Source organism: Bos taurus, chromosome 19, assembly GCF_002263795.3.
Source record: "Bos taurus isolate L1 Dominette 01449 registration number 42190680 breed Hereford chromosome 19, ARS-UCD2.0, whole genome shotgun sequence".
Lineage (NCBI taxonomy): Eukaryota > Metazoa > Chordata > Mammalia > Artiodactyla > Bovidae > Bos > Bos taurus.
Window position 1 is genome coordinate 6337442 of NC_037346.1, and position 27740 is coordinate 6365181.

General features: G+C 39.8%; 2 protein-coding genes across 2 annotated transcripts in view; both read left to right on the forward strand.

Moving 5' to 3' along the window:
- The first annotated feature begins 5241 nt into the window (after positions 1-5241).
- Positions 5242-23234, forward strand: LOC616574 (phosphatidylcholine transfer protein). The gene is made up of 5 exons (XM_024980591.2): positions 5242-14928; positions 17410-17489; positions 19772-19943; positions 20814-20881; positions 21986-23234. The coding sequence occupies exons 1-5, from the start codon at positions 14886-14888 to the stop codon at positions 22061-22063; spliced, it is 441 nt and encodes a 146-aa protein (XP_024836359.2). The 5' UTR covers positions 5242-14885; the 3' UTR covers positions 22064-23234.
- The window catches only part of LOC528282 (phosphatidylcholine transfer protein), a 79204-nt gene continuing 73560 nt past the window's right edge, over positions 22097-27740 (forward strand). Inside the window, exon 1 of the mRNA XM_002695566.6 lies at positions 22097-22188. Coding sequence (XP_002695612.1) covers positions 22097-22188 — 92 coding nt within the window. The remainder of the gene's footprint in view (positions 22189-27740) is intronic.

The window sequence follows — 27740 nt, forward strand, 5'->3', positions numbered from 1 at the left end:
CAGCTTTGATGATTCTCCCAATTGGTCACTGTCAACTTCTGATGGCCAGTCATTGCACTCCTCATCTTCAAGGCTCTTGTCTCCTTTTCAAAACTTCTTGAACCACCACTGCACTGTACATTCGTTAGCAGTTCCTAGTCCAAACGCTTTGTTAATGTTGTGAGTTGTCTCTGATGCTTTATGACCCATTTTGAACTTGAATAAGAAAATTACTCTAATTTGTTTTTGATCTAACATCATTTTGCTAGTCTAAAATAAATATAAAATAAATAGCAAGTAATAAGTCATTAGCAAAAAAAACATAAAGTGAGAAATGCACATTAAAATGATGTATAATATAACCACATTTATATAAGAATGTATTCCAATACAAAGGGAAATTTTCAACAATGCAAAACAGCAATTACTTTTGTCTCAACCTAATATTTATCTAATAATATGTTGGGAGAAGTTAGTGACTTTTGGAGGCAGGATAATAAACTTTGAACTCTACTGTCACATCACTGGCTTCAGGTTCAAGTTCTGTTGTAACTAATGAACTTCAAGCCAAGTGTGTTATGAAACTTGGGTAAGTTTCATAACACACACACATATATATATATATATATAAAATTAAAAGCTTTGAAGATTTATTAACTACCATAAAATACATTAATTTAAAGTGTTGCGATTCAATGGTTTTTAGTAAATTTATGGAGTTATGCAACATTCACCAGAGTCTAATTTTGGAACATTTGTGTAACCTCCAAATAAATGTCTTGCTCATTTTCAATCTCTTTTTGTTCCCATTCCTAATCTCAGACAAACACCAAGCTACTTCCTGTGTTTACAAATTAACTTTTCTAGGAATTTCTCAGAACTTCCTTAAACCTCAATTTTGTTGTCTTTAAATGGATTTACTAATGGTCCACATCTCATGTTTTCATTGTGCAGATTAGTAGGGTGACCCTTGTAAAGCACTCAGCCCAGGCCCTGGTATTCAGTAAGCACTCAAAAAACATTTGCTATTAGTGTTATCTTTGCCAGCTCTCTACAGTCCTTCAGTATTAAACTTGCTGTGTGTTTTGAAGAGATATCAAATACTGAATCAGATTTAGTCACCTGTCTTTCTTCTTACAGTCATGGTACACACTTCCCAGTGGCAGCTACAGCTTTGACACTTGCAATTAGGAGTGTTTCCCTTTGATGAAAAAAATGTTTGATTCTCATACCTTCTGAGCCTGTTACTCTTGCCCCAGAGGGCTAGTGTTGGAAATCTCCCAAAGTAGTGGGTTGAGGAGACTTCCTGGCCCCTGAAGAATGGAAATGAACTCTTCTGTTAAAGGCAAAGAAAATTCAGTGCACACTTGATGTGTACTGATAGGATTAGAAAGATGTGATTCATCAGGGCTGTCTTATGGTTAGTGATATAAATGCGGATAAATACCAAAATTAAAGCAAATGAGAGATGACTTTCTCCAGGTCAAGTGGCAGGGTATAGGGGCAGTGGGGGTTACTCCTCTGTATGAAGTACTGTCATGTGGGGAATTGCAAATGTCATATACAAATGTTATGATATTTGGATATTTGTCATATGTAAATGCATTGGCTCTTATAGACTTTATTCTGCTTTAGGACAAGTAACTGTACAATTGTCAGTAGTGTTTCACTAATGTTAATATTAGAGTTAATATTAACTCTAGTATGTTAATATTTAGGGTATTTATATATAAAGTTTTTAACAGTACTTTAGTGTAATATCAGATAAAAAACAAACCTGGACTTAACAAGGAAAGACTTTCATTCAAAGGATTATTGCCAAGGGTTGGGGGGTTATTTTTTTTTTTTTACACAAAATTCACATTTTATTTAGGTTGAAATAAACTATACAAAATTGATTTTCTTCACCAAAAATAACAGCAATATTTTCTGTATTATTCCTAGATAAACTACAAAACACTTATTTTTGTAGGCTTTCTAGGCTTTGCTTGTAAATCAAGATGAGGCAGTAGATACAGTCATGGAAAAAGCCAGAAGAAAACAGACAAATCAGCTGTCAGTATCCATGGCCTCTGATCCTTTCTTGACCATGAAATTGAAGTGTTCAACATATACCTGCCAAAAAGCTTATGAAGACGTAGGCTCAATAAAGGAATGTAAACAGCAATACCAGATGTGGAACAACAATGGCAGGCTCTTCCATTCAAATTTTAACTTCATTTGATAAAGAGAAAATCTACACTGAAATCCTTGTTGGACAAGCTTACACATTTCTCTTAGAGTCTGATAATTTTCTTAACTGTCCTTTACAGATTTTTAATAGCATACTTATAACTCCTACTATTCAAAAGTCAGTCATGAGCTTCACTGTAACATTTTACAAAATGCATTCCTTCCTCCCATACCTCCTCTAATTTTATTTTTTCAAAGATCCGATAACTTAATACCTGACAATTTGATCCACAGTGATAAACGTAATGTCTAAAATCACTTAACTAAAACAATTCCAAAGTGCCATTAGCAGAGATCACATAAAACTGTAATATGGTACTTTCAATGCTATCTTCTGGAAGAACAGTTAGGTCTCCAAAGCATGGGCATTTGAACAGGCCATTTAAACAGGCAGATTATCAATGACTAATATACTCAATGGGAGGCCTACAGATCAAGATATTCAGTGATTAAGTGGCCTACCCTTACAACTTTTCTGTAAGATATTTAAAAATTTCTTACATTTTTTTTTCAAATATCAAATATAAGAGAAAGTCTAGGTTAAAAGTCTCTTAGGTATTTTCAATGGTTTCTGAATTATCTGTAGGAAGCTCTGACTTACTTGTATACAGTTTGATATATGTATCCACCATTAAATCCAAATCGTGTTTTATATCAAAATTTATGTTAAGCAAAGCCAAGTTACTTGATCTTTGATCTGTTAAAGTGTTCCTCAGGTATGCTTTGAGACGCTTTCGCCCATTTTCATAGCGTTCATTCTCAACTTTCATCACAGGAAGAATACATAGGACCTTCAGCAATGCATAAACATTAGGAAAAAACTTGATGTCTGGTAGATGAAGGGCTTCATAAATAGTGGATGGAAGTTCTATATCTTTCCCTCTGTGTTTCCATTTAATTCTCCAACAATGCAGCTCAGCAGAGAGTGTGTCAGAATTAGGTAAGTCACTTCGGTACATGTCAGCATGGTGCTCCTCTGATGTATTGAATTTGAGCTGTCCCATGACAGAGGGTACCAGGGATAAGCATTTAAGCGCTTTGAGGTGCTGTTCTGAGAATATATCTTTCAGTTCCTGAATAATGTGTTCCACAGTTGGAACACTTAGAGTCTCTTTGTAGTAACTCTCAGAGGTTAGCTGAGATTCCAGGTTACTGTGCTGAGCTCTGCGAAATTTCCCTGGGAGTTTCATCTGAATATCAAGTTTGGTTGCCAAATTTGTGGCTTCCTCAAACCAAAATTCATGATAAACTTCAATATTTTCCATCACTTCATTTAGTGAATGTAACACTGCAGTCAAGCTACTGGCTGCAAAAAAGACATCAGAGGTTTGCCCCTGAAGATTTTTCCCAAAAGCTCTTGTAAAAGATAAAACATTTTTAAGAACAACAATGGTAACGATGAAATCAAAATCTGTTACCGCACTACAGAGCACAAATGCTCGGCCAGCTATACAGTTATTCCATCTAACATTTGTGTCACTATTTATACCATCTAAACATAAAACAAGTGCTTGTAGGAGGTCCACTAAGATTTCAAAAGCATCATGCCTGCCTGTCCACTGAGAATGGCAAATTTCCTTCAGTTCTTTGCCCCTTTCTTCATTGTTCTGAAAGAGGAGAGAAATTACATTTTCAAGCTCTAAAAGCAGTTGTGGTGATCGATGAAAAAAAGAACAAACTTCCTCAATTGTTCCTAATGCAACAGATACTCCCATAACAGGCACTGATTTTGCCAACCACATATTTAAGGCACAGGAAGAGCAGAGTGTGTAGATAGCTTGGGGATATTTCTCTAAAAGTCTAGAAGCAACAACTTTCATTTTGGATGAAAATCCACTAGATACAATGTAAGCCTGGCCACGACAGTACTCCATGTTTAATCCCCATTTCTCAGTTATTGTAGTGTGAAATTTCACAGCCAAAATTTCTGCATCAGCTTGTTAAGGCAGGAAGCCTACAAATTCCTCTCTCAGGTTATGAGCTTCGTCGACAAACCTCACCAACACCAGCAGGTGCTCTTCCCCTGCTATGTCCACCACATCATCAGTGATGATGGAAAAGAAGTGAGAATCTCTCACTTCCCTGAGGGTTTCTTCCCGAATGCAGCTCTCACAGATCTCCAGCATCTGTTTCTGCTGTGTTTTGGAACAGAACAATGTGTTAACTGCTGTTGTCTCAAAGCGCTTTCTCAGAACCTCTTCACCAGAATTGATCCGGCACTCTAGCAGTGCTTGAAAGTTATCAGGAGTAAAAAGACCTTCTGGGATTTCATCAGTTTCATGTCCATCCAGAGGTATGTTTTGTTTTCCCATAAGAATCAAAATTTCAAATAAAGATTTTAAATATTCCTTGTTTTCCTTCTCTTCAAGAGTTAAAGGTAAAATGTCTTCATCCTGCTCTTCACCCACTTCTTCTGCACTGGGATTCTGAGCATTGCTGTTGTTTATTTCCTTATGTTTTGGTTCCTGTTCAGAAGTTTCATCAATTTTTTTCTGTTTCAGTGTCCTGATTTCATCTTCACTCAATTCTTTTATTCGTTTTCTGTGTCTACTATGTGGATTATTCAAACGGCTGCTAAGATCGAATATTGTTGGTATGGCATTATCTCGGAGAACTGTCCTGTAAGGACTAGTTTTGCAGATCATAGAAGTTTCAAAGTGTTTGGCACACAATCGATAATGTTTATTTAGTTGATCAGGTGTTTTATCTTCTAAGTCTGCTCTCCTACAGTTCTCCACCCACTTCTGGCATCTGGTCGGATCCCGCGGGAACCTGAAGAAGGCCAGGTCCGACTGCGTGCTCTTCCGCGTGCAGTTGGGGGCCGCGCAGAAGTTCGGCATCCTTGTCTGCCAGCCGGCCGACCCAGCCCTCCCCTCCCCGCCTCCTCAGGGCAGCCCGCCCGCCCGTCGGGGCCGGGGAGGGGAGCCAGGCCGGCCGGCTGGCCCGTGAGAGCCGGTTCGCTGGGGAGGAGGGGCGGGCAAGAAGCCGGGGGTGGGGGGGGGGGTTATTATAGTAGGTAGAATTGTTGTTGCTGTTCAGTCACTCAGTCATGTCCGACTCTTTGTGACCCCATGGACTGCAGCATGCCAGGCTTCCCTGTCCTTCACCATCTCCTGGAACTTGCTCAAACTCATGTCCATTGAGGCAGAATACTTTGACCATAAAATCTGTAGGTGTCTCAGGAGTGAGGCAGAAAGGTATTTTTTACAGACAGGAGTCAACAAAACTGAAGTCATGTGTGGGGAAGTGATATGAAGGTGGCCTGACTGGAGAATAGAAAAGAGATTTTTGTTGCCTGGAACCAGTTTATTTTTAGAAGTATCTAGATGCTGCTCAGGCTGAGCTTGATCAAGTTTAGGGATCTGAAGGAAGGAAATATGTTTAACCAGTTTGGTTATCAAGCATTTTGTTCTGATTGATCATTGGAGTAAACTGTTTCGGTGATCATTTATGGGACAATGAAAGGAAATTTAGAGGTGCTGTGTCTGGCCTTGTGATAGGTGAATAAGACATGTGTGTGTGTGTGTATGAGTCTCATCTAAATCATGGGGAGAAAGGTGGCTTTTTTGTGGTAAGCTGTTTTCTGGAACACAAAGATAGTGAGTGTTTCATACCTCTACTCTTTTCCAGGATCACAGAACTGAAGTAAAATTCATTGTCAGTAGGACTACTCAAAATAATTAGGATTGCTTTTTAGTTACAAGTAAAGGAAAACTGGATTAACAATGACTTTATAAAATGAGGTTTATTTTTTTCACCTAATAAGTAGTTAGAGGTCACCAGTTGCTAGCATTGGATCACCTGACCAGTATGGCTAGTAAAACTCTTTGAATCTTTTTAGTCCACATCCTCTTTGCTGTCTCTTAGCCACAGAATAGCTGTTGTAGTTGTTAATGTCCTGTATGTATTCCAAACAGGAAGGAGGTGTCATATAGGCTTCCCTGGTGGCTCAGCTAGTAAAGAATCCATCTGCAATGCAGGAGACCTGGGTTTGATCCCTGGGTTGGAAAGATCCTCTGGAAAAGGGAACAGCTACCCACTCCAGTATTTTGGCCTGGAGAATTCCATGGACTGTATAGTCCATGGGGCCGCAAAGAGTTGAACACGACTGAGTGACTTTCATTTTTGCCTTCACCGGCATAGGAGACAGGATAGTTATTAACTATGCACATGGCCATAGGGATTCTCTAGCAAGAAAGATAGTATATACTCTAACAAATATTCTGTTTCTTCTGCTAATTGTGTTATACACTTCATACTAATTCTCTACTATTGAATAATTCATTAACTATTTGAAGTATAGGGAATTAAATACCCTATAAATAGAGTATTAGAAAATCATGCGATGTGTTTTACTTTAGATAAAGAAATTGAGTCATTCTTAGAACTGGTCTTTTGGAGGAGCCTTAGGACAAGCCAAGAACCCCTTGAATAAGCTTGTTTGGAGTCATTGAAATGTTCGTATGCTTGGAAAAGTATCTTCAACAGGTGTTGCAGAGCTTACATATCAATACTTTGCAAGAGACTTACACATCAATACTAAAAACATTGACCAAATAAAACTAAGGTTTATGCTCTTTTCCTATTAAATGTTTTTGTAGAAACAGTGGTACCCAATACTGATAAGATGCTCCTGTGCTACTGGTGAGAATACAACAATGGAAAACAGTTTCCTTAAACATTTGTAAACATTTATAAAAACTATAAACAAAGTGTTAGTATCATTTACCCTAAAAATATATCTCTACTAAAATTTCCTGCTTTCTGAAGGAAAAATTGTCATTATTGTCCATGTTTATATAGAATAGTTGTTTCAAAAATATTTCACATTTGTAGAAGTATATGGAAACAGAAATAATTCGTGGTAATTAATAAATTAGGTGTTATCTCTCCAAGCTTCAAAGTAATATTCTTTAAAATAGCATAACTTGTTTATATTACTTCCATTTTGTAACAATTACAACTATCTATTTACTTAAAAGAAATATGTCTACTTTCCCAAAAAGCAAAATACACATTATTTTCAAGAGCACTTGGGAAATTCTCTAGGATTGATGACATACTAGGTCACAAGAAAGGCCTCAACAAATTTAAGAGTATAGAAATTATTTCAAGCATCTTAAATATGTTATGATGAAGTCAGAGAATAAACTAAAAATACCTTGAGACAAATGATAATGAAAACCCAGTGATATAAAATCTATGGGATGCAGGAAAACCAGTTCTTAGAAGGAAGTTCATAGTGATACAGGTCTTCTATAAGAAATAAGAAATCTCAGTTAAACAATCTAACATTAACCTAGAAGAGTTAGAAAAGCAAAAGAACAAACAAAACTTAAAGGCAGCAGAAGGAAGGAGATAATAATGATCAGAAAGGAAACAATAAAATAGAGATTATGAAACAGGAAAAATCAATATAACCAGGACCTGGTGCTTTGAAAGGGTAAAAAAAAAAAAAGACAAACCTCTGGCCATACCCACCAAGAAGATAAGATGGAAAACAAGACCAAAAACAAAATAAGAACTGAAAGAGGAGAGATAACAATCAATACTATAGATTGCTAGAAATAGCAATCAATACCATAGAAAATTGGATTTCTTGTGCTCCAAAATCACTGTGGACAGTGACTGCAGCCATGAAATTAAAAGACACTTTCTCCTTGGAAGAAAAAGCAGTGACAAACCTAGACATCATATTGAAAATCAGAGACATTACTATGTCAACAAAGGTCTGTCTAGTCAAAGCTATGGTTTTTCCAGTAGTCATGTACAGATGGGAAAGCTGGACAGTAAAAATGGCTGAGCACCAAAGAATTGATCCCTTCGAACTGTGATGCTGGAGAAGACCCTTGAGAATCCCTTGGACAACAAAAGTTCAAACCAGTCAATCCTAAAGGTAGTCAACCCTGAAAACTCACTGGAAGGACTGATGCTGAAACTGAAGCTCCAATACTTTGGCCACCTGAGGCAAAAAGCTGACTCACTAGAAAAGACCCCGATATTGGGAAAGGTTGAAGACAAGAGGAGAAGGAGATGATAAAGGATGAGATGGTTGAATGGTATCACCAAATCAATGGGCATGAGTTTAAGCAAGTTTTGGGAGATGGTGAAGGATAGCATGCAGACATGACTGAGCAACTTAACAACAACAATAACAACCATAAAAAAAAAAATATATATATATATATATATATATATATATACACACACACACACATATTAGACTATAAGCCATTATATACCAACAAATTTGACAAGCTAGAAAAAAGAGACAACTTTCTAGAAACACACACCCCATCAAAATTGAATCAAGAAGAAATAAATTGCATGATCAGATCAATCACTAAAAGTGAAATTGGATTTATAATTTAAAAAATCCCTACAAACAAAAGTCCAGAACAAGATGGCCTCACAGTTAAATTCTACCAAACACACAGAGAGGAACTTGTACCAATCTTCCTCAAACTGTTCCAAAAGTTTGAAGAGGAATGAACATGCCTGAAAACATTCTATTAAGCCATCACTCTGATACTAAAACCAGAGAAAGATATTATAGAAAAAGAAAATTACAGGCCAATATTTTTGGTAAATATAGATACAAAAAATCTCAACAAAATATTAATAAATCAATTCCAACAGCAATAAAAAAGTCATACACCACAACCAAGTTGAAATCCTCTCAGGCCACCATAACGTTTCAACACGCAAATCAATAAGTATGTACCTCATATCAGCAAAAGTGACAAAGCCCGCAGGATCATCTCAATAGATGCAAGAAAATAATTTGGTAAAATTTCATATCCATTTATGATAAAACTCTTATGAAAGTCAGTATAGAGGGAAAATATCTCAGCATAATAAAAGTTATTTATGACAAAGTCACAGCCAATATAATAACCAAGGGTGAGAAGTTGGAAATTTTCCATTAAAATCTGGAACAACACAAAGATAACCACTTTCATGATTTCTCTTCAACATAGTATTGAAAGTCTTAGACACACAAACCAGACAATAAAAAGAAATAAAACCTATTCAAAATGATAAGGAGGAGGTAAAATTGTCATTATATATAATAGTTGACTTAAAGCTCAACATTCAGAAAATGAAGATCATGGCATCTTGTCCCATCACTTCATGGGAAATATATGGGAAAACAGTAGAAACAGTGTCAGACTTTCTTTTTTTGGGCTCCAAAATCACTGCAGATGGTGACTGCAGCCATGAAATTAAAAGACGCTTGCTCCTCGGAAGAAAAGTTATGACCAACCCAGATAGCATATTGAAAAGCAGAGACATTACTTTGCCAACAAAGGTCCATCTAGTCAAGGCTATGGTTTCTCCAGTGGTCATGTATGGATGGAGAGTTGGACTGTGAAGAAAGCTGAGCCCTGAAGAATTGATGCTTTTGCACTGTGGTGTTGGAGAAGACTCTTGAGAGTCCCTTGGACTGCAAGGAGATCCAACCAGTCCCTTCTGAAGGAGATCAGCCCTGGGATTTCTTTGGAAGGAATGATGCTAAAGCTGAAACTCCAGTACTTTGGCCACCTCACGCGAAGAGTTGACTCACTGGAAAAGACTCTGATGCTGGGAGGGATTGGGGGCAGAAGGAGAAGGGGATGACAGAGGATGGGATGGCTGGATGGCATCACTGACTCGATGGACATGAGTCTGAGTGAACTCCGGGAGTTGGTGATGGACAGGGAGGCCTGGTGTGCTGCGATTCATGGGATCTCAAAGAGTCGGACACAACTGAGAGATTGAACTGAACTGAACTGATGTTCATATATAATGATATGATATGATTTGATACTGCATGTAGAAAACCATAAAGACTCACTTCACAAACTGCTAGAACTGATAAATGAATTCAGCAAAGTAGCAGAATACAAAATTAACATACATACATCTGTTACATTTCTTTATGCTAACTTGAACTATCAGAAAGAGAATGCAAAAATTGCAGCAAAAAAGTAAAGTATCTAGGAGGTAAAACCTGACTAAGGAGGTGAAAGACATACACTGTGAACTGTAACACATTAATAAAGAAAATTAAAGAGATTCCAAGGGATAGAAAGATATCCCATGCTCTTGGATTGTAAGAATAAATATTGTTAAAATGGCCATACTATCCAAAGCAATATAAAGATTTAATACAATACCTATCAACATATTCATTACATTTTTCACAGAACTATAGAAAATAATCCTTAAATTCATATGGAACAATAAAAGACCCAGAATTGCCAAAACAATCTTGAGGACAAAGAGCAAAGCAGGAAGCATAACCATCCCAGACTTTAGACAATACTACAAAGCCACAGTAGTCAAATCCATACGGTATTGGCACAAAAACAGACATATGAATCAATGGCACAGAATAGAGAGTCCAACAATACACCAACATATTTATGGACAATTAATCTTTGATAAGTGAAGCAAGGACATACAATTGGTAAAGAACAATTGCTTCAGCAGGTGGTGCTGGGAAAGTTGGACAGCCAAATGTAAATCAATGAAGTAGGTACATACCCTCGCACCACACAAAAATAAACTCAAAATGGCTTAAAAATTTAAATATGAGACAAGACACCAGATGACTCCTAGAAGAGGCAAAAAATTTCTGACATGTCATACCAATGTGTTCTTAGGTCAGTTTCCCAAGGCAATGGAAATATCAGTAAAAATAAACAAATAGGACCTAATTAGACATAAGTTTTGCACAGCAAAGGAAACCATAAACAAAACAAAAAGACAGCCTATGGACTGTGAGAAAATATTTGTAAATGATATGACTAACAAGGCTTAATTTAACCTCTCCTCAATTCAATAACAAAAAAATACAACCCAATAGAAAAATGAGCAGAAGACCTAAATAGACATTTCTTCAAAGAAGATACACAGATGGCCAACAGGCATTTGAAAAGATGGTCATCATCACTAATTATTCAGTTCAGTTCAGTTGCTCAGTCGTGTCCAACTCTTTGTGACCCCATGAATCGCAGCACGCCAGGCCTCCCTGTCCATCACCAACTCCTGGAGTTCACCCAAACTCATGTGCATCGAGTCGGTGATGCCATCCAGCCATCCCATCCTCTGTCATCCCCTTCTCCTCCTGCCCCCAATCCCTCCTAGAATCAGGGTCTTTTCCAATGAGTCAATTCTTCTCATGAGGTGGCCAAAGTACTGGAGTTTCAGCCTCAGCATCAGTCCTTCCAATGATATTATTAGAGAAATGCAAATCCAAACAACAAGGTCCCACCTCACACTAGTCAGAAAGGCTATCATTAAAAATCTACAAATAATGACTGATGGAGAGGGTGTGAGAAGGAACCTCTTACATTGTTGCTGGCAATGAAATAATGCCATTTTCAGCAATATTATTGGACCTAGAAATTACCCTACTAAGTGAAAAAGTCAGAAAAAGAAAGACAAATGCCATATGATATCACTTTTATGTTAAATCCATAGTATGAAACAAATGAATGTACTTATGAACAAAAAGACTAACAGAAATGTAGAACAGGCTTGTGGTTGCCAAGAGGGAGAGGAAGGATTAGGGAGTGAAGGAGTGGGGAGTTTAGGATTAGCAGATGCAGTCTATTGTATACATGATGGATAAACAACAAAGTTCTATTGTAAAGCTCAGGGAACTATATTCAATGTCCTGTGATAAATCACAATGGAAAAGAATATACGTATATTTTACAACTGAGTCACTTTGCTGTACAGCAGATATTAACACAATATTGTAAATCAACTGTTTCAATAAAATATTTTGAAAAAAGGAGAAATATGTCATATATTGCAATTAGGTGTTTGTGAATTATAGAGTTGCATGGCATTTTAACTTTGTTATTTTGGGCATTTTATAATTTTTCTTAAAGATTATGAATTATTTTTATAATTATAAAAATTCACTTTATTTTTTCAATGACAAAACATTATTGTGTTGGCTGAATTTCTCTTTTAAAAGAAATGATGGTTTAAAAAAGTGCATTGATCCAAATTTGAGTGAGGCTGCTAAGTGCCTGAAAAAAACATTTTACTGATAGACTAGGAAAGGAGTCATTAAGCATTTGGTTTCTTCGGTGTTCTGGCATTTTTCAGTCGTATCATGAAGGGAATGTTTAAAGGAAGTTGTCATAATAATTCATTCTTGGGTATTGACACAAATCACAGCATTATATTTCTCTCTTATTAGAGGGCTTTCTGTTTCCTTTTCTGCAATATTACAGGACTGAAGTCACTAAGAGCTAAAATTATCAATACATTTAGGAGGAAAGGGAAACACTCTTAGAGGATTCAGTTTGCCTTAATTCATCCAAATAATCAAAGCTAACTCATGTGAAGTTGGGAAGATCATAATCTCTATACATAATTATCCCCTTTGTTCACTCTGTGTAGAAAATGGGGCCACATTATTCCTGAAGAGCAGCTAATTCTCTCTCTCTCAAAGCTGATTAAAGTGTGTATGAGTGTAGATGTGTGTTGTCTATAAACCCTCACTGTCTTCCCATCCTTGAGAAGGAGGGGAGAGGGAGGAGGAGAAGAAGATATTTTCACCTTGACCTGCCCTTCTTTGGGGCATCCATGGCACAGCATGTAAAGGGGTCAGACCTACCAGCATGTCATTTGCTGGTTGGAAATACTTGGTATAAAGCCATTTACTTTTAAAGCTGACACTTCCTTCTGAATTCAGTTTCAATTTTATTTTCCATTTCCTGCCAGGTACCCTCACATACATCTGAGATTCCTCAACTGGGAATTATGGTTATGCCCCCTGAGTCAGGAGACCCTTGAAACCTCAGAATCTCTAGAAAGATTTCCATGTTTACCCCTTGACTTCACATAAGTTCCTGGGACAGTGTTTAAGAACATGGGTTCATTCATGTTTGATTAGGCAATAGCATTGCGTTAACAACTGGAAGTACGAGTCCATCTAAAAGGTTCACTTTGTTTAGTTTATTAGCTTTTGCACTGAAATTAATTAAGTCATTGCTGCTGCTGCTGCTGCTGCTGCTAAGTCACTTCAGTCGTGTCCCACTCTGTGCAACCCAATAGACAGCAGCCCACCAGGCTCCCCTGTCCCTGGGATTCTCCAGCCAAGAACACTGGTGTGGGTTGCCATTTCCTTGTCCAATGCATGAAAGTGAAAAGTCAAAGTGAAGTCACTTAGTCATGTCCAACTCTTCGCGACCCCATGGACTGCAGCCCACCAGGTTCCTCTGCCCATGGGATTTTCCAGGCAAGAGTACTGGAATGGGTTGCCATTGCCTTCTCCAGATTACGTCATTAGTTTAACCTTAACAATATAGTCTCTAGTCAAGGTGAAGGTCAGGAATTCTTAGCTGCCATTGTATAGAGAGTGGAGTGTATCCACTCCAGCCCACATCCTCACATAATATGGCTTAACATAGAAACAAGGAATATGTTTTCTAGTTAGGAATCTAGAAATGGCCCTTTTCTGATTAAAAGGGACTAGTATGGTTTGAAGTTGGTATTTCTTCCCCTCTTTCATTCTTTTCTATACACGAGTTGCTTACAGAAAAAAGGATGCAGTTGGTGAAAAATTCTGTGTTGAAATTGGTAAAACAATATTTTTAATTTCATTATTCTCTGTGGTTATCTAAAATAGTCTGAAGCCTGGATGCTAGCTGCCTATATGATACCTCCACATGGATATTTAATAACCATTTCTAGCTCAACATTCTCACCATAGAGCTCTTGGTTACCCTGAAGCCGTAAGATCACCACCTCCACAAGTTGTAGCTATCTCAGAAAAGTGATCTCCTGTCTACCTGGTTGTTTAAGCAAATGTTATAAGACTTTTAAAAAATTCTTTGCTTTCTCTGTCCCCACAGCCAGTCTGTCAGCAATTCCTGTTGACATTACTTGAAAATGTGTCCCTAAATCACTAACTTCTCCCCATCATTTCTGCTACCTTTGTCCAGTCACCAACGTCTCTTCTCTGGATCATTGTCCTGGTCTTCTAACCCATCTTCTTGCCCCCTTATGATCTATTTTCAAGCAGCAAGAACCATGTTTTTAAAAATTATTTCCTTGTTTTAATTAATTCGTTTTCCATAGCAATTAGAATAAGACCTCTTACCCCTTTACCTTGGTTCACAAATCCCTTTGGACCCAGCCCCCGCTGCTTCTCTGATTGTCCCCCACCATGGTTCTCTGGACCCCTTGACTTTCTGTTCTTTGAGTAAGACAATCAATCAACCTGAAGGCCCTTTCCCAACCAGGAATGGGCTTTCCTAATCTTCCCATAGCTGGCTCCTTCTACTATTTAGAAAAAATTCTTCTGATCAGTCCAACATAGAGACATTTCCCGGACACTTGACCACCAGCCCACCAAAACTAGATACCATTTATCACATAACTCTCTTTTATCCTATTTACATCGCCTGGGTAGCTGTCACCACCAGTGGCAAAGGCAATGAGAGCAGAATCCTCACCTGCTTTTTCAGCATTGCATCACCGAGTCTACAGAGGAGGTGCTCAGGAATGACGTTGCACAAACAACAACTTTTCGTGTGCTGTGTAATAGCAACTCGAGAATCAGTAGGCTATTTCTGTCTGCTCTCATTTTATAGCTGACTGGACTTCATGAGTATAAGGTCTCTGGTATTGTGAGATCTCCACCAGATCTACTTGCAGATGTCTATATGGACTTAGAATATAGAAAACAGTGGGACCAGTATGTCCAAGGTGAGTCACACTTGATCTAAAAACACTATTAGAAAGTAGAATATATTCCTATTTACTCTACCCAGTAGAATGCAATAGGTTTAGTTATATTATGTTATATATGCAATAAGTTTAGTTATATTATGTTTCATTTAAAATTTTGGCTTAAATATCTGAAGTGCTGGGCTTAAATGTGGTATTTTGCCCTTACTGCAAGTTTGTTGTCATCTCATACATATATATACCTGAATATCCAGGTATATGTACCTGGATATATATATACCTGGATGTTCATGAAAGGCTTTTTGGAAGAGATCATGTTTGAACTTTGCTTTAGAAGTGGAATCAAAGTTTTATAAATGGCAAGAATACATGTGTATGGGGAAGTGAGAGATGAGGGGGTGAGTGGAATAAGGATATTTGGCCCAAATAACAGCATTAGTAAAATGAAAAAGACCTGAAACAACATGAAATGTTAAAAAAGGAAGACAACTATGAGCAATTTTGTGTTCTTGCATAGTTGTGGTAGCAGAATTGGAATTAGCCCCAAAGGCCTAGGCTGGCCACCTGGCTACACTTCTTAGATTTTTCCTATAAGTGATGGAGAATTATAGAGGGAATAGATAAGGTATCTTTTTCCCACTTAGAGTGAGCAATGGCCTCTGCCATCTCAGTCACTGTGAAATAGATACACAGCTAGCTGAGGGGCATAGAAATCCTGACAGACCCTTGCTGTGGTCAAGAATTTTGTTTGCAAGTAAGAAAAGCTAACAAATGGCACTGTAAGGAAAGGAAAGAGTTTATTGTTTCATGGCATTAAAAATCCAAGAGTATCTGGCCTCCAGGACAGCTGTATTCGGTACTTCAGTTCTCCAGTTTGACTGTTTTCTTTTGTGTTGACCACAATCTCAGGCAGATTCTTGTGTCTTGGCAGAAATACCACCAGAAGATGTAGGCTTACATTCTAACCATGTACACAACCACAGAAGGACAGGAACATTCCTACTTATGGCATCCAGATTCCCAGGATTGGCTTCTATTGCTTCAGCATGGATCATGCGCTTATTTCCTGGGGATGTTTGTCATGGTTTGGGGTCATTTAATGTTATCAAATACTCTTACTATTTAGGGTTCATTGTGATGCCCACTAATTCAAGGGAGAAGTCACACATTCTCTGTTCATCTTCCTAGCAGTCATGGTTCAGTCATGTGCTGTAGATGCTGGCAGAGCCTCTGATGTGTGGTACTTGGCATTAAGAGTCTGCACTATGGAGTATGGTCCAGAGGCTGCAGTAGCTTGACATCTCTGGAGCAATCCTGAGGTTCCTAACCTAACTCTATTCCTCCTAGATCTTCTCTGAGCTTCCTGAGAGCCTTTACAAAACCACTTTTGGGCCTAAACTTGCTAGAGTGGCAAGCCAAGACTATCCACACATGCCTTCCCTAAACCAATTGCTGTGATCATGTTTGACTCATTTTTCCCATGCCCGAAATTAACACTGAGTTAGAGCTGCTTAAACCATACTGTGGAGAAGGAGGGGAAGGGTGATGATCTGAAGGAGAAAGAGATTCTGGTACAAGAAGGGGAGAATCATAGCAGAGCAGCCAAAAGCAATGGATGGTCCCTCCTTCCCTTCCTTTCAAGGGCATTTTCAGCCTCTTGTAGTAATGGACTGATAAGTTCTTTACTGCATAGTCTGCTTCTAATAGGTTTTATTTCTTTCAGAAGCTGAATTAAATAACACATTTCTGCTGTCAGCACCTCCTCAAGGGGCTCTCTTGGCTCTTTCAGCAGTCTTAGCTTGACTCCTCTACATGGTTAGTTAGAAGCTTCCCACCCAGCTTGAGGGCAGAGGCTGTGCACTTCATCGTATCCCTTTGCTATCCTCCTTGAACTGATGTTATTTGCATACAAAAGGATGGTGGACATTATGCAGATTTACTTCCTGTCTCTGTAATATAAAGCAAAACGGGAGAGAGGCAAGTAGCATAGTGTTAGCATAGTTAAGCTCCTTCCTGCTTAGGAGGAAGACAAACCTCTCCAAAACCTTCATTAAACAACTGTAAACACTAAACTGCATTGCTCAGTCCCAGGATAGTTGTAATATGTCAATAAATTTAAGGTGAGGAGTAAGGTCACAACAGTAGAACTATTGATATTGCAGTGCCATCCAATGGTTACCATGATTTAATAACTTGAAATTTTATTTTTTGGAAGCCTAATTTTATTATCACATTCTACCTCAGAATGTGTGTAGCTTCCAATGAACAAATTTTGTTGGATTCATTTATTTTTAATGTGTTTTTAAGTCTACTAAACATTGTTCCTGGGCAACAAGCTTTCAGTGATAATGACTTTTCCTGGAAGTCAGTGCCTTCTGAGTTACTGGTTTATCGTCTTCTACAAGACTGTCATATCAACACTTTTTGTTAATTGAAGCCAAAGAGACTTCCAGATGCAATAACGTCATTTGATTTTTTTTTTTTTTTTTTTTTTTTTAGAACTCCGTGAAATAAAAGTCGATGGAGAAGAAGCGGTCTATTGGCAAATGAAGTACCCTTTTCCCATGTCCAACAGAGATGTATCCTTTCCAAAAGTCAAGTGTTAGTCCCTCAAAAGTGTCCAACTCTTTGCAACCCCATGAACTGTAGCCTGCCATTCTCTTCTATCTGTGGGATTCTCCAAGTAAGAATACTGGAGTAAGTAGCAATTCTCTTTTCCAGGGGATCTTCTGGTTCTAGGGATGAGACTCCAATTGGATGCAGATTCTTTATCATCTGAACTACCAGGGAAGCCCATCCTGGTGTAACATTGATCAGCTTTCTTAGTGTTTCTGTGCCTCGTGGCTATCACCCAATGGTGGCATGGCCAGGAGTTGTAGACAACACTGTCTTTTACTCTTGTGTAAGCATCTGCTAAAGCTGTTGCTTCTTGTGTGGGTTTCAGAGACCTCAGGGTGTGGCTTCTGAGCCTGACTACATGTAGCATCAATAACTGTGGGAGGCAGCTAATAGTTTCTTGAGAACTTTTCTAGGAAATCTTCTTGTGTCAGAATTGAGGACCTGAAAAAAACTTTTCATAAAGAGTATTCAATACACTCCCTCAGTCTGCAGAGGAGGATGCGGGGACCTAGAGAGTTAAGGTGACAGAGGTGCACAGACAGGTGATTAGCAGCTGACTTGGGGCTGCAATCAGTTCAGCTCAGTTCAGTTGCTCAGTCAAGTCCGACTCTTTGAGACCGCATAGATTGCAGCACCAGGCCTCCCTGTCCATCACCAACTCCAGGAGTCCACCCAAACCCATGTCCATTGAGTGGTGATGCCATCCAACCATCTCATCCTCTGTCATCCCCTTCTCTTCATGCCCTCAATCTTTTTCAGCATCAGGGTCTTTTCAAATGAGTCAGCTCTTCGCATCAAGTGGCCAAATTACTGGAGTTTCAGCTACAACATCAGTCCTTCCAATGAACACCCAGGACTGATCTCCTTTAGGATGGACTGGTTGGACCTCCTTGCAGCCCAAGGGACTCTCAAGAGTCTTCTCCAATACCACAGTTCAAAAGCATCAATTCTTCTGTGCTCAGCTTTCATTATAGTCCAACTCTCACATCCATACATGACCACTGGAAAAACCATAGCCTTGACTAGATGGACCTTTGTTGGCAAAGTAATGTCTCTGCTTTTTAATATACTGTCTAGGTTGGTCACAACTTTCCTTCCAAGGTGTAAGCGTCTTTTAATTTCATGGCTGAAATCACCATCTGCAGTGATTTTAGAGCCCCCCAAAATAAAATCAGCCACTGTTTCCACTGTTACCCCATCTATTTGCCATGAAGTGATGGGATCAGATGCCATGATCATAGTTTTCTGAATGTTGAGCTTTAAGTCACCTTTTCACTCTCCTCTTTCACTTTCATCAAGAGGCTCTTTAGTTCTTCTTCACTTTCTGCCATAAGGGTGGTGTCATCTGCATATCTGAGGTTATTGGTATTTCTCCCGGCAATCTTGATTCCAGCTTGTGCTTCATCCAGCTCAGCATTTCTCATGATGTACTCTGCATATAAGTTAAATAAGCAGGATGACAATATACAGCCTTGATGTACTCCTTTTCCTATTTGGAACCAGTCTGTTGTTCCATGTCCAGTTCTAACTGTTGCTTCCTGACCTGCATACAGGTTTCTCAAGAGGCAGGTCAGGCGGTCTGGTATTCCCATCTCTTTCAGAATTTTCCACAGTTTATTGTGATCCACACAGTCAAAGGCTTTGGCATAGTCAATAAAGCAGAAATAGATGTTTTTCTGGAACTTTCTTGTGTTTTCGATGATCCAGCAGATGCTGGCAATTTGATCTCTGGTTCCTCTGCCTTTTCTAAAACCATCTTGAACATCTGGAAGTTCACAGTTCACGTATTGCTGAAGCCTGGCTTGGAGAATTTTAAGCCTTACTTTATTAGCATGTGAGATGAGTGCAATTGTGCGGTAGTTTGAGCATTCTTTGTCATTGCCTTTCTTTGGGATTGGAATGAAAACTGACCTTTTCCAGTCCTGTGGCCACTGCTGAGTCTTCCAAGTTTGCTGGCATATTGAGTACAGCACTTTCACAGCATCATCTTTCAGGATTTGAAATAGCTCAACTGGAATTCCATCACCTCCACCAGCTTTGTTTGTAGTGATGCTTCCCTCAATGCATGCTCTCAAATGGGAACAGCAGGTGGGAAGAGCCATGGTGTTGCAGGGTATGTAGGACAGGAAGTGAAGTAACAATAAAGGGAGCAAACACCAAGTGGAGGAAGAGAATCATGTCCCTTTGCTTCTGACTCGTCTGAGATGCTGGACTTGATGTTGGTCCTTGACTGGTGGTGTAGTGTGTCTATGTGCGGCAGCGGCGAGAGCTGAACTTTGAAGGGCGGAAGGTCCACGTGATCCTGGCCCAGAGCATCTCTGTGCCGTGGTTTTCAGAGAAGTCGGGCATGATCCGGGTGAAGCAGTACAAGCAGAGCCTGGCAATCCAGAGCTATGACTCTTGGAGGAGTGAAGGTAAATACTGGGCATATGTTGGTGCATCTGCCTGGGCCACCCATGTGAAGGCCACATGGGTTGCAGGCCTATCAAATGCAGGATGCTTTTTCCCTGAGGTCAGAGACTGAGCATGGGTGCAAATAAATCAAATGAGACTCAGTTCACCCCTAAGCTTAGCTACAATGAGAGATGGATGTTTAAATCTTATCAGTCCATTCTTTACTGACTCCATTGTCCAGATGAAATCAAAACATCCAAGTGAACCAGAAGGTTTAGAAACTCACTTCAGGAAAGTCCTGTACATGCACAAGCTGGACAGGGGTGGGCAGGAGGGCTGGTGGGACCACCTCTGGGGAGGCAGCTCCTCCTCAGCAAAAACCCAGGGACTCAGAACCTGTCTGCCTTGAGTTCCAGCCTTAGGAAAGAGTCTGGGAGGAGTCAATGCAGCCATCTGCTGGAATGGAATGGATATGACCTTGAGGCAGCAGCAAAATCTGAACTTAGTTCTGACATGTGTTAAATCTGCCACCTTTACATGTCACTTTACTCTTCTGAGTCTTCATTTTATCATTTATAAACTGGCATTCAATTTTATCAACTTTTTATAATTGATACAGTTAATGAGAGAAAAAATTAAATGGGAGATATATCCCATTTAGATATAGATAATAAGTATCATGCCTTTAATAAAAAGCAGCAGAATGTGCCTGGGCTGTTTTCCTAAATGCATATATGTAAGTCTCCCACAAGACAAGGCAGAGGCAAGAGTTCACTTGAATTCAGTGTTACTTCCCTCCTTAATTTCTGTAATGAATATACGCCTGGGCATTTCCAGGGGTTTGGCTCTATTTTTCCTTCTTGTAAATTGTGCTTTCTTTCCCTCTCTAGTTTTCATGTATTACTTCAATAACCCAGGTGGCCAAATTCCGTTCTGGATCCTTAACAATTTCACCAAGGTAAGATCCCAGAAGGCAGCAGGGGAGGTGTGTTTGGCAGATGTTAACTTAGCCTGTAGTGCTGTCGGTCTGGAGAGATGCGCTGTCTCGGGCCTCACACAGCTTGTTTGACTGAGTCTGGTTAGGACTGGAGTTGCAGCCAGGACAGCAGCCAGGACAAAAGACATAGAGTCTTTACCTGGAATGCCAGTCCTCCCTGCTTGCCCACAAAGAGCTCATCAGGATCACTCTCTGGAACCTCCAGATAACAGCCTGCTCCTTGTAGGAACAATGGTGCCTGCGGGCCCTGTATTTGCTTATGGAGGAGTTAGGCCAAGCTGACTTGGGAGGCAGTGAGTCATGTCCAAGCCTGGGAAAACTTCCAGTTTTGTTCTTATTTTCTTTTTCTGTTGAGAAGTGGGAGCCTCAGTTGACCCGGATCACTAGAGACTGCTTAGGACCTGGAATTATGCCTGCCATTCAGTCTGCTTTGTAAGGTCCTACCTACTGACTGGAGGGATCACCAGTTCTCTGGGGGAATGAAAAAGCACATAGGCTTTGAATCAAGCACAAGATATTTTGAATCCTGACCTTGTTTCTGACTGTGTAATCTAGGCAAGCCATCAGTTTCTCCCCTCCAAAAAATAGAGATGGATATCCCCACTCTATAGAGAAGGATTAAATAAAACAACATTTGGGGAAATTGAAATGATCAATGCTAACTGAAGGATCACATATCCTGCTTCATTCCCCTGCCCACCCCCATCCTTACCATTTTCTAATTCTGTAAAGCAAGTCCTTTCTCTCACTTTTTTGGAAGAGTCCCACAGCCCATCCCTATCTCCTATCTTCCTTTTTCTTTCAAAATATGATATCTCAGAAATATCTTAGCTTTTTATTAGCAAAATACACAAGGTCTTACAACAGTGGCCACCTTGCCTTACCAGTGCCTTGTGTCTTAACTTGTGTCATCATCTGTGGCCACATTCTGTGGAAACCTGCTCGGGGGCCCTATTGTCACATTTATTATTCCAAAGGCCATCTTCGTTATCTTTGCCACTTCCTGAAGAATCAAGAGAGAGCACTGTGAGGACAGAGAAGTGACAAGTTTCCTTTCCTTTGCAGAGTGAAATTCCTGGCTTCCTGAGAGACTTGGAGAATGCCTGTCTGAAGTACCACAGAGCCGAAGAGAGAGATTTGTGAGCCTTGTGTCCGTGGAGTGATGTCCATAGAATGATGTCTGCAAGTGCCACGAGCACTGACACTCAGTCTGCCTCTCTCTTTTCCATCCTCGGAGGCCCACACGCTCTCCATCAGCTTGTTCTCAAGTGCGTTTGCCTGAAATCCACTTCCTTTGCCACTCTCCCGACCTGGGACCCACTGCCTTCTTCCACTGTTGAATGTGGGTGATGTTAAGGAAACCTTTGTTTGTTTATTTTTAAAAAGGGGAGTCCTCTAGGGAGCACAGCCATTTCATTATGCCATTCTAGGTTGTTGTGGGTGAAGGACTGACACCACCACCTCAGGGCGACTGATCCCAGTGAGCCGGCTCCTTCCCACACCTGGGTCATTGCAACTCAGGAGAGTGATCTCCTGTTGCAGTTGCTTTGCCTTCAGAACTGACTCTCAGTGTGCCAAGACCAGAAGACCTATGTCCATTGGCCTTATGCTTTGCTGATTTGAGATGATAATCCCCTAAACCTCTACGCATTCCTACTTGGGGAGGATCATGAGCTGTTTTGATTTCAAACCATTTTGAAAGATGTCACAGCCCTGACTATGCATATAGTGTGAGACAGTTTTCGTCTCATCATCCATGCCTGAATTTTTCTCTTTCCTACATGCCACTGGGGAAGGCTGTCTGTACCTCTCTAGTTCCATGTTTTACTGGACAATGAGGCATTAAGATAACTCTGGTGGTTAGAATTAGCCAACTTGCTCTGCACACAGCATTGAGATTAATTTTCTTTATGTGTAATTTCCTTCTATAACATTTGGACATGTTGCAAGAATAAGTGTTCACAGCCAGGGAAATATGAATTAGTGGTGTGGTTGACCCTACACCTTTTTTCTCAGGAATTCTAAATTATCTGCCTTTCCCACCAACAGAAAACTTCCCTTTTCCTACTTTTCTTTTGAATTTTGGTAGGAAAGCTATTCTGTGGACAAAGGCACAGCCTTATAATCTCAGGGAAAAATTTTAATCACTTTGTGTGATGGTACCAAATCTTGATTACTGGACATACAAATTCAGGATATAATTCCAGAAGCATGGGATTTATTAAAATGGGATAACTCAGACTGTGTCTTTTCTCTCTGGAAAAGGAAGTGTGTTGACTATCAAATAAATACCCAGTGATTTATACTTGTCTTGTCTACAGTCTCTTTTCTGCCTTATTCTCTATGAATGAGACTGTTAGGTCTCTTTGGTTTGCAAGTGAAATCCAACCTAACTCATGGACTTGAACATAAAAGAGAATTTTAGGCTCACTTACATGCAAGGTCAGGTGTCGAGTGGCTTTAGGTAGTGGTTGATACAGGTGCTTGACAGAAATCTGCTCTGTCCTTCTTTGAGGTTTCTTAGATTTGGGGCCATGTTTGGTGGCAGGATCGCTGCTAATAAAAAATGGAAGACCTGCATCTTCCCGGGTTCACACCGAGTCCAAAAAAAAAAAAAATTCCTTCAGTAGATCCTGAATCATCCCATGATTCCCTTTAAACCATGTACCAATCCCTGTCCCAGTGATTAGTCATGTGGATAGAATTCTGCAAATAAGTGAATACTTCAGAAATGTATCATTAAAATAGCACTATCAGTAATGTAGGGCTTATCTTGTGGCTCAGATGGTAAATAATTTGCCTACAATGCAGGAGACCTGGGTTCAATCCCTGGGTTGGGTAGATCTCCTGGAGAAGGGAATGGCTGTCCACTCCAGTATTCTTCCCAGGAGAATTCCATGGACAGAGGAGCTGCAATTTAATTTTAGGTAAAGTAAATCTGAATATCTCATGTAATAGAGGTTAAGTTGACTGTTTATATATAAAGTCATTGAAATACAAGCACTAGGATTATAGTCTTTCAGCAGAGAATCTACATGAAATGGTATCATGCAAACTAACAGTGTTTGATAATCTGCTAACACAGAATACTAAGAATGCTGAGTTTCTACATGTGAAAGTGAAAGTGTATCTGAAAGCATTAGTCGACAACTCTTTGTCACCCCATGGACTGTAGCCTGCCAGTCTCCTCTGTCCATGGAATTCTCAAGGCAAAAGTACAAGAGTGGGTAGCCATTCCCTACTCCAGGGGATTTTCCCGATGCAGGAAGATTTCATGCATTGCAGGCAGATTCTTCACCAACTTTTTAGGTAAGGCAGCTTTAAAAATCACCATTTGCTATAATTAGTAGAGTTAAAACCCTTTGGCATTCAAGTTTACTAAATTGGAGAAGATAGTACCAAATAGTGGGAAGCATAGAACCCCTGACCAAACAGTAAATGCCAGAGGACCAGAAAACATGGAACTGGCACTTTGGAGTTTGAGCTAGACTTTTACAATGTGACTCGCTGCAGGGATTGAATGCATCATTTGGAATTTAATTATATAATTACATCATTATTTAATTATGTAATTAATATATAATTACATGATATATATTATTAATAAATATTAATTTATTAAATTAATATTTATTAATTTATAAATATATAATATATTTATAAATCATATATTTATATATAATATAATATATATATAATTTAATATAATTAAATATTATAATTAAATTATATAATTACATGATTATTTAATTATGTAATTATATTCTCATTCCTCTAACTCTTTGTTTCACCTATTTTATCTGTCCCTCTGAGTAGATAATAAGATCTTTGTGGGTAGAAACTCTTCTTTCTCTTAGATTACTGACTGCAGATGGTGACTGCAGCCATGAAATTAAAAGATGCTTACTCCTTGGAAGGAAAGTTATGTCCAACCTAGACAGCATACTCAAAAGCAGAGACATTACTTTGCCAACAAAGGTCCGTCTAGTCAAGGCTATGGTTTTTCCAGTGGTCATGTATGGATGTGAGAGTTGGATTGTGAAGGCTGAGTGCCGAAGAATTGATGCTTTTGAACTGTGGTGTTGGAGAAGACTCTTGAGAGTCCCTTGGACTGCAAGCAGATCCAACCAGTCCATTCTGAAGGAGATCTGCCCTGGGATTTCTTTGGAAGGAATGATGTTAAAGCTGAAACTCCAGTACTTTGGCCACCTCACGTGAAGAGTTGACTCACTGGAAAAGACTGATTCTGGGAGGGATTGGGGGCAGGAGGAGAAGGAGATGACAGAGGATGAGATGGTTGGATGGCATCACTGACTCGATGGTCGTGAGTCTGAGTGAACTCCGGGAGTTGGTGATGGACAGGGAGGCCTGGCGTGCTACGATTCATGGGGTCACAAAGAGTTGGACATGACTGAGCGACTGAACTGAACTGAACTGAAGCGAGTATATTCTAGGCACTCAAATGGTATCTAATGAGGGACTTTAATGATCTGAAGAAGATTGACCATACCCACCCAGAAGGCAAAACGTAGAGGTTAGATTTGATTATATGAAATACCATTTTAATACTTAATAATCTAATCCAAGGCAATTTTTCCCACATCATCATTTTAGGGGTTCTTGATTCCTCAGGATCTCTAGGGTCTTTCCTTGAAAGTGCTCAGGTCCTTTGCTTATAACAGGATGACTTTGCTGATGTGACTATAGGTTATACTTCAATGTTACAAAAATCTTACTGTCTAGACAGTCCAGCTGAGATTAGTCAGGATTTCAGGATTTTGATGACTAAAGTAGCAACTACTCTCAGTGCTAATTTTTTTCCACAGTCTAATTATTCATACTGCATAACAGTTTAAAGTTAATGATGACCTTGGAGCTGAGGAATTCCAGTAGATGATCACTTCATGAAAATGTTGCTATGTCACATTGAGGGTCCTGGCCTGGCTCCTGGCTGAGATTCCTCACCAAAGATCCCCACCTCAAGGGCCTGCCCTTCAAAACTCCTTCTTCCCAACTGGGTTTGAAAGAGAGAAAGCAAGAAGAGCCCATTCAGTCCGGCACCACCCAGTCAGTTCAGAGAATTATCTTTAAATGCTTTGAGATCTATATTCACTTCACAGGTATTTCTCAATGGTCTGGCATCCATCTGGCCAGGGGACAGCACGGTAGCTCCTTGGATGAGTAGGTGCTTGGGGTCCACTCTCAAGGAGCTTATGATCTAGTGATGAAGACACAGTGGAGAAGCTGTTGAAGGATGACAAATTGTGAGAAAGGGCAAATAAAGTGGGTTAGAGTCTAAACTTGGGGCACTAACTAAATCTGAGGGGTTGCAGAGAACATGTTGGAGTTGGCTGGATGAAGGTTGGAAAAGAAGACTCTTCCACATTTAAAGAACCATTTCCATAAAATCCCTTAAGCAGAAGAGCCAGTCATGTTGCAGGAACTTCCAAAGGATCTGAACAATCAGAGTGGAGGAAGACATTGCTCACATGTGGCTGAAGAAGGAGGCAGTGAGGCTACAGGAGATCCTGAGAGCTATGGCAAGGATTTGGACTTTCTACCCAGAATGCGAGTGAAGTTTGAAGAATTTTAGGCTGAGCAGTGACCCAATAAAGCACAGTCATTCCTAACACCAGCTCACTTCCCCGCCTGGTTCTCCACCATCTCCAGCATCCCTCCAGCACTGTCATGGAGGTGCTCTCCAAGATGCTCTAAGCCTTGCCACTCTGTATCCCTCCCACTGTGAGACCGCACTCTCAGTAGTCCACATCCAAACCTAATTTCTAAGGTAGAGCATCAGGCTCTGAAACTTAATTGGAGGGAAAGGGAACATCCATGCCCATCGCCCTGATGCTCCTGGCCCATGCTGCTGTCAACATGCCTTCCAGTGTGAGTGCACCACGCACCCCATGAGAGCAGAGTCAGTGCAGGAGCCAGAAGTGGTGGTGAAAAAAGGAAGTCATGCAACATGTAAGCAGGGCTACCTTCACCAAAGTTCAATTTTGTACACAACTCTCCAACTACAAGGAAGAATACTTTTTTTTTTTTTCTTGAGAATATAAATACACTTTATCTGTTTAGGTTCTCAGAGTTTAGAACCGCCAAAATGGGAGGATTTCAGAAAAGCTATTTGTACCGCTAATCTATTTGTATGTGGTTTTGTGTGTCTGCTTGGATACATATAATGTATGTTCCATTTCCTCAGATAAAATAATGGAGCAACAATGAGGCAGCATGTTATGGGAGTGAGTTTGAAAGTTCTCTACCTGATGTGCCAGGTTAAGTGCTAGGCAGTGGAGTTCATATAGTTTAATTAATTCTTCTGGTAGAGAATTAACAGACTACAGAGAATATGGAACATGCACACAGTCTACAATAATGAGAAGCTGTGATCACCACCATACAGAAGGAAAACATGATATTTTGGGATTCTGTGGTTAATTGATTAAAAAATAAAAGATAACAGGCCCCAAATGGAGCCTTATGCAAAGCCCCCATTCCAAATGGGGACTAATTTCAGATTTGGCTCTCCCAGGAATAGAATCACAATGTGGTCCATAAAGAATTCTTGATCAGCACAAGTTAATCTGCCTGATAGACCTCTTGCTGTTGTTCAGTCACTAAGTTGTTTCTGGCTCTTTGTGACCCCAAGAACTGCAGCATGCCAGGCTTCCTTATCCTTCAGTATCTCCCAGAGTTTCGTCAAACTCATGTCCATTGAGTCAGTGATGCCATCCAACCATCTCATCTTCTGTAGCCCCTCCTCTCCTCCTGCTCTCAAGCTTTCCCAGAATCAGGGTCTTTTCCACCCAGTTGGCTC

Excerpts from the sequence above, each read along its gene's own strand:
- LOC616574 (XM_024980591.2), top strand. The coding sequence starts at position 14,886 with ATGGACTTAGAATATAGAAAACAGTGGGACCAGTATGTCCAAG. Across the intron at positions 17,490-19,771 it reads TTCCCATGTCCAACAGAGAT|TGTGTCTATGTGCGGCAGCG; the intron begins GTATCCTTTCCA and ends CTGGTGGTGTAG. Across the intron at positions 20,882-21,985 it reads TCCTTAACAATTTCACCAAG|AGTGAAATTCCTGGCTTCCT; the intron begins GTAAGATCCCAG and ends TTTCCTTTGCAG.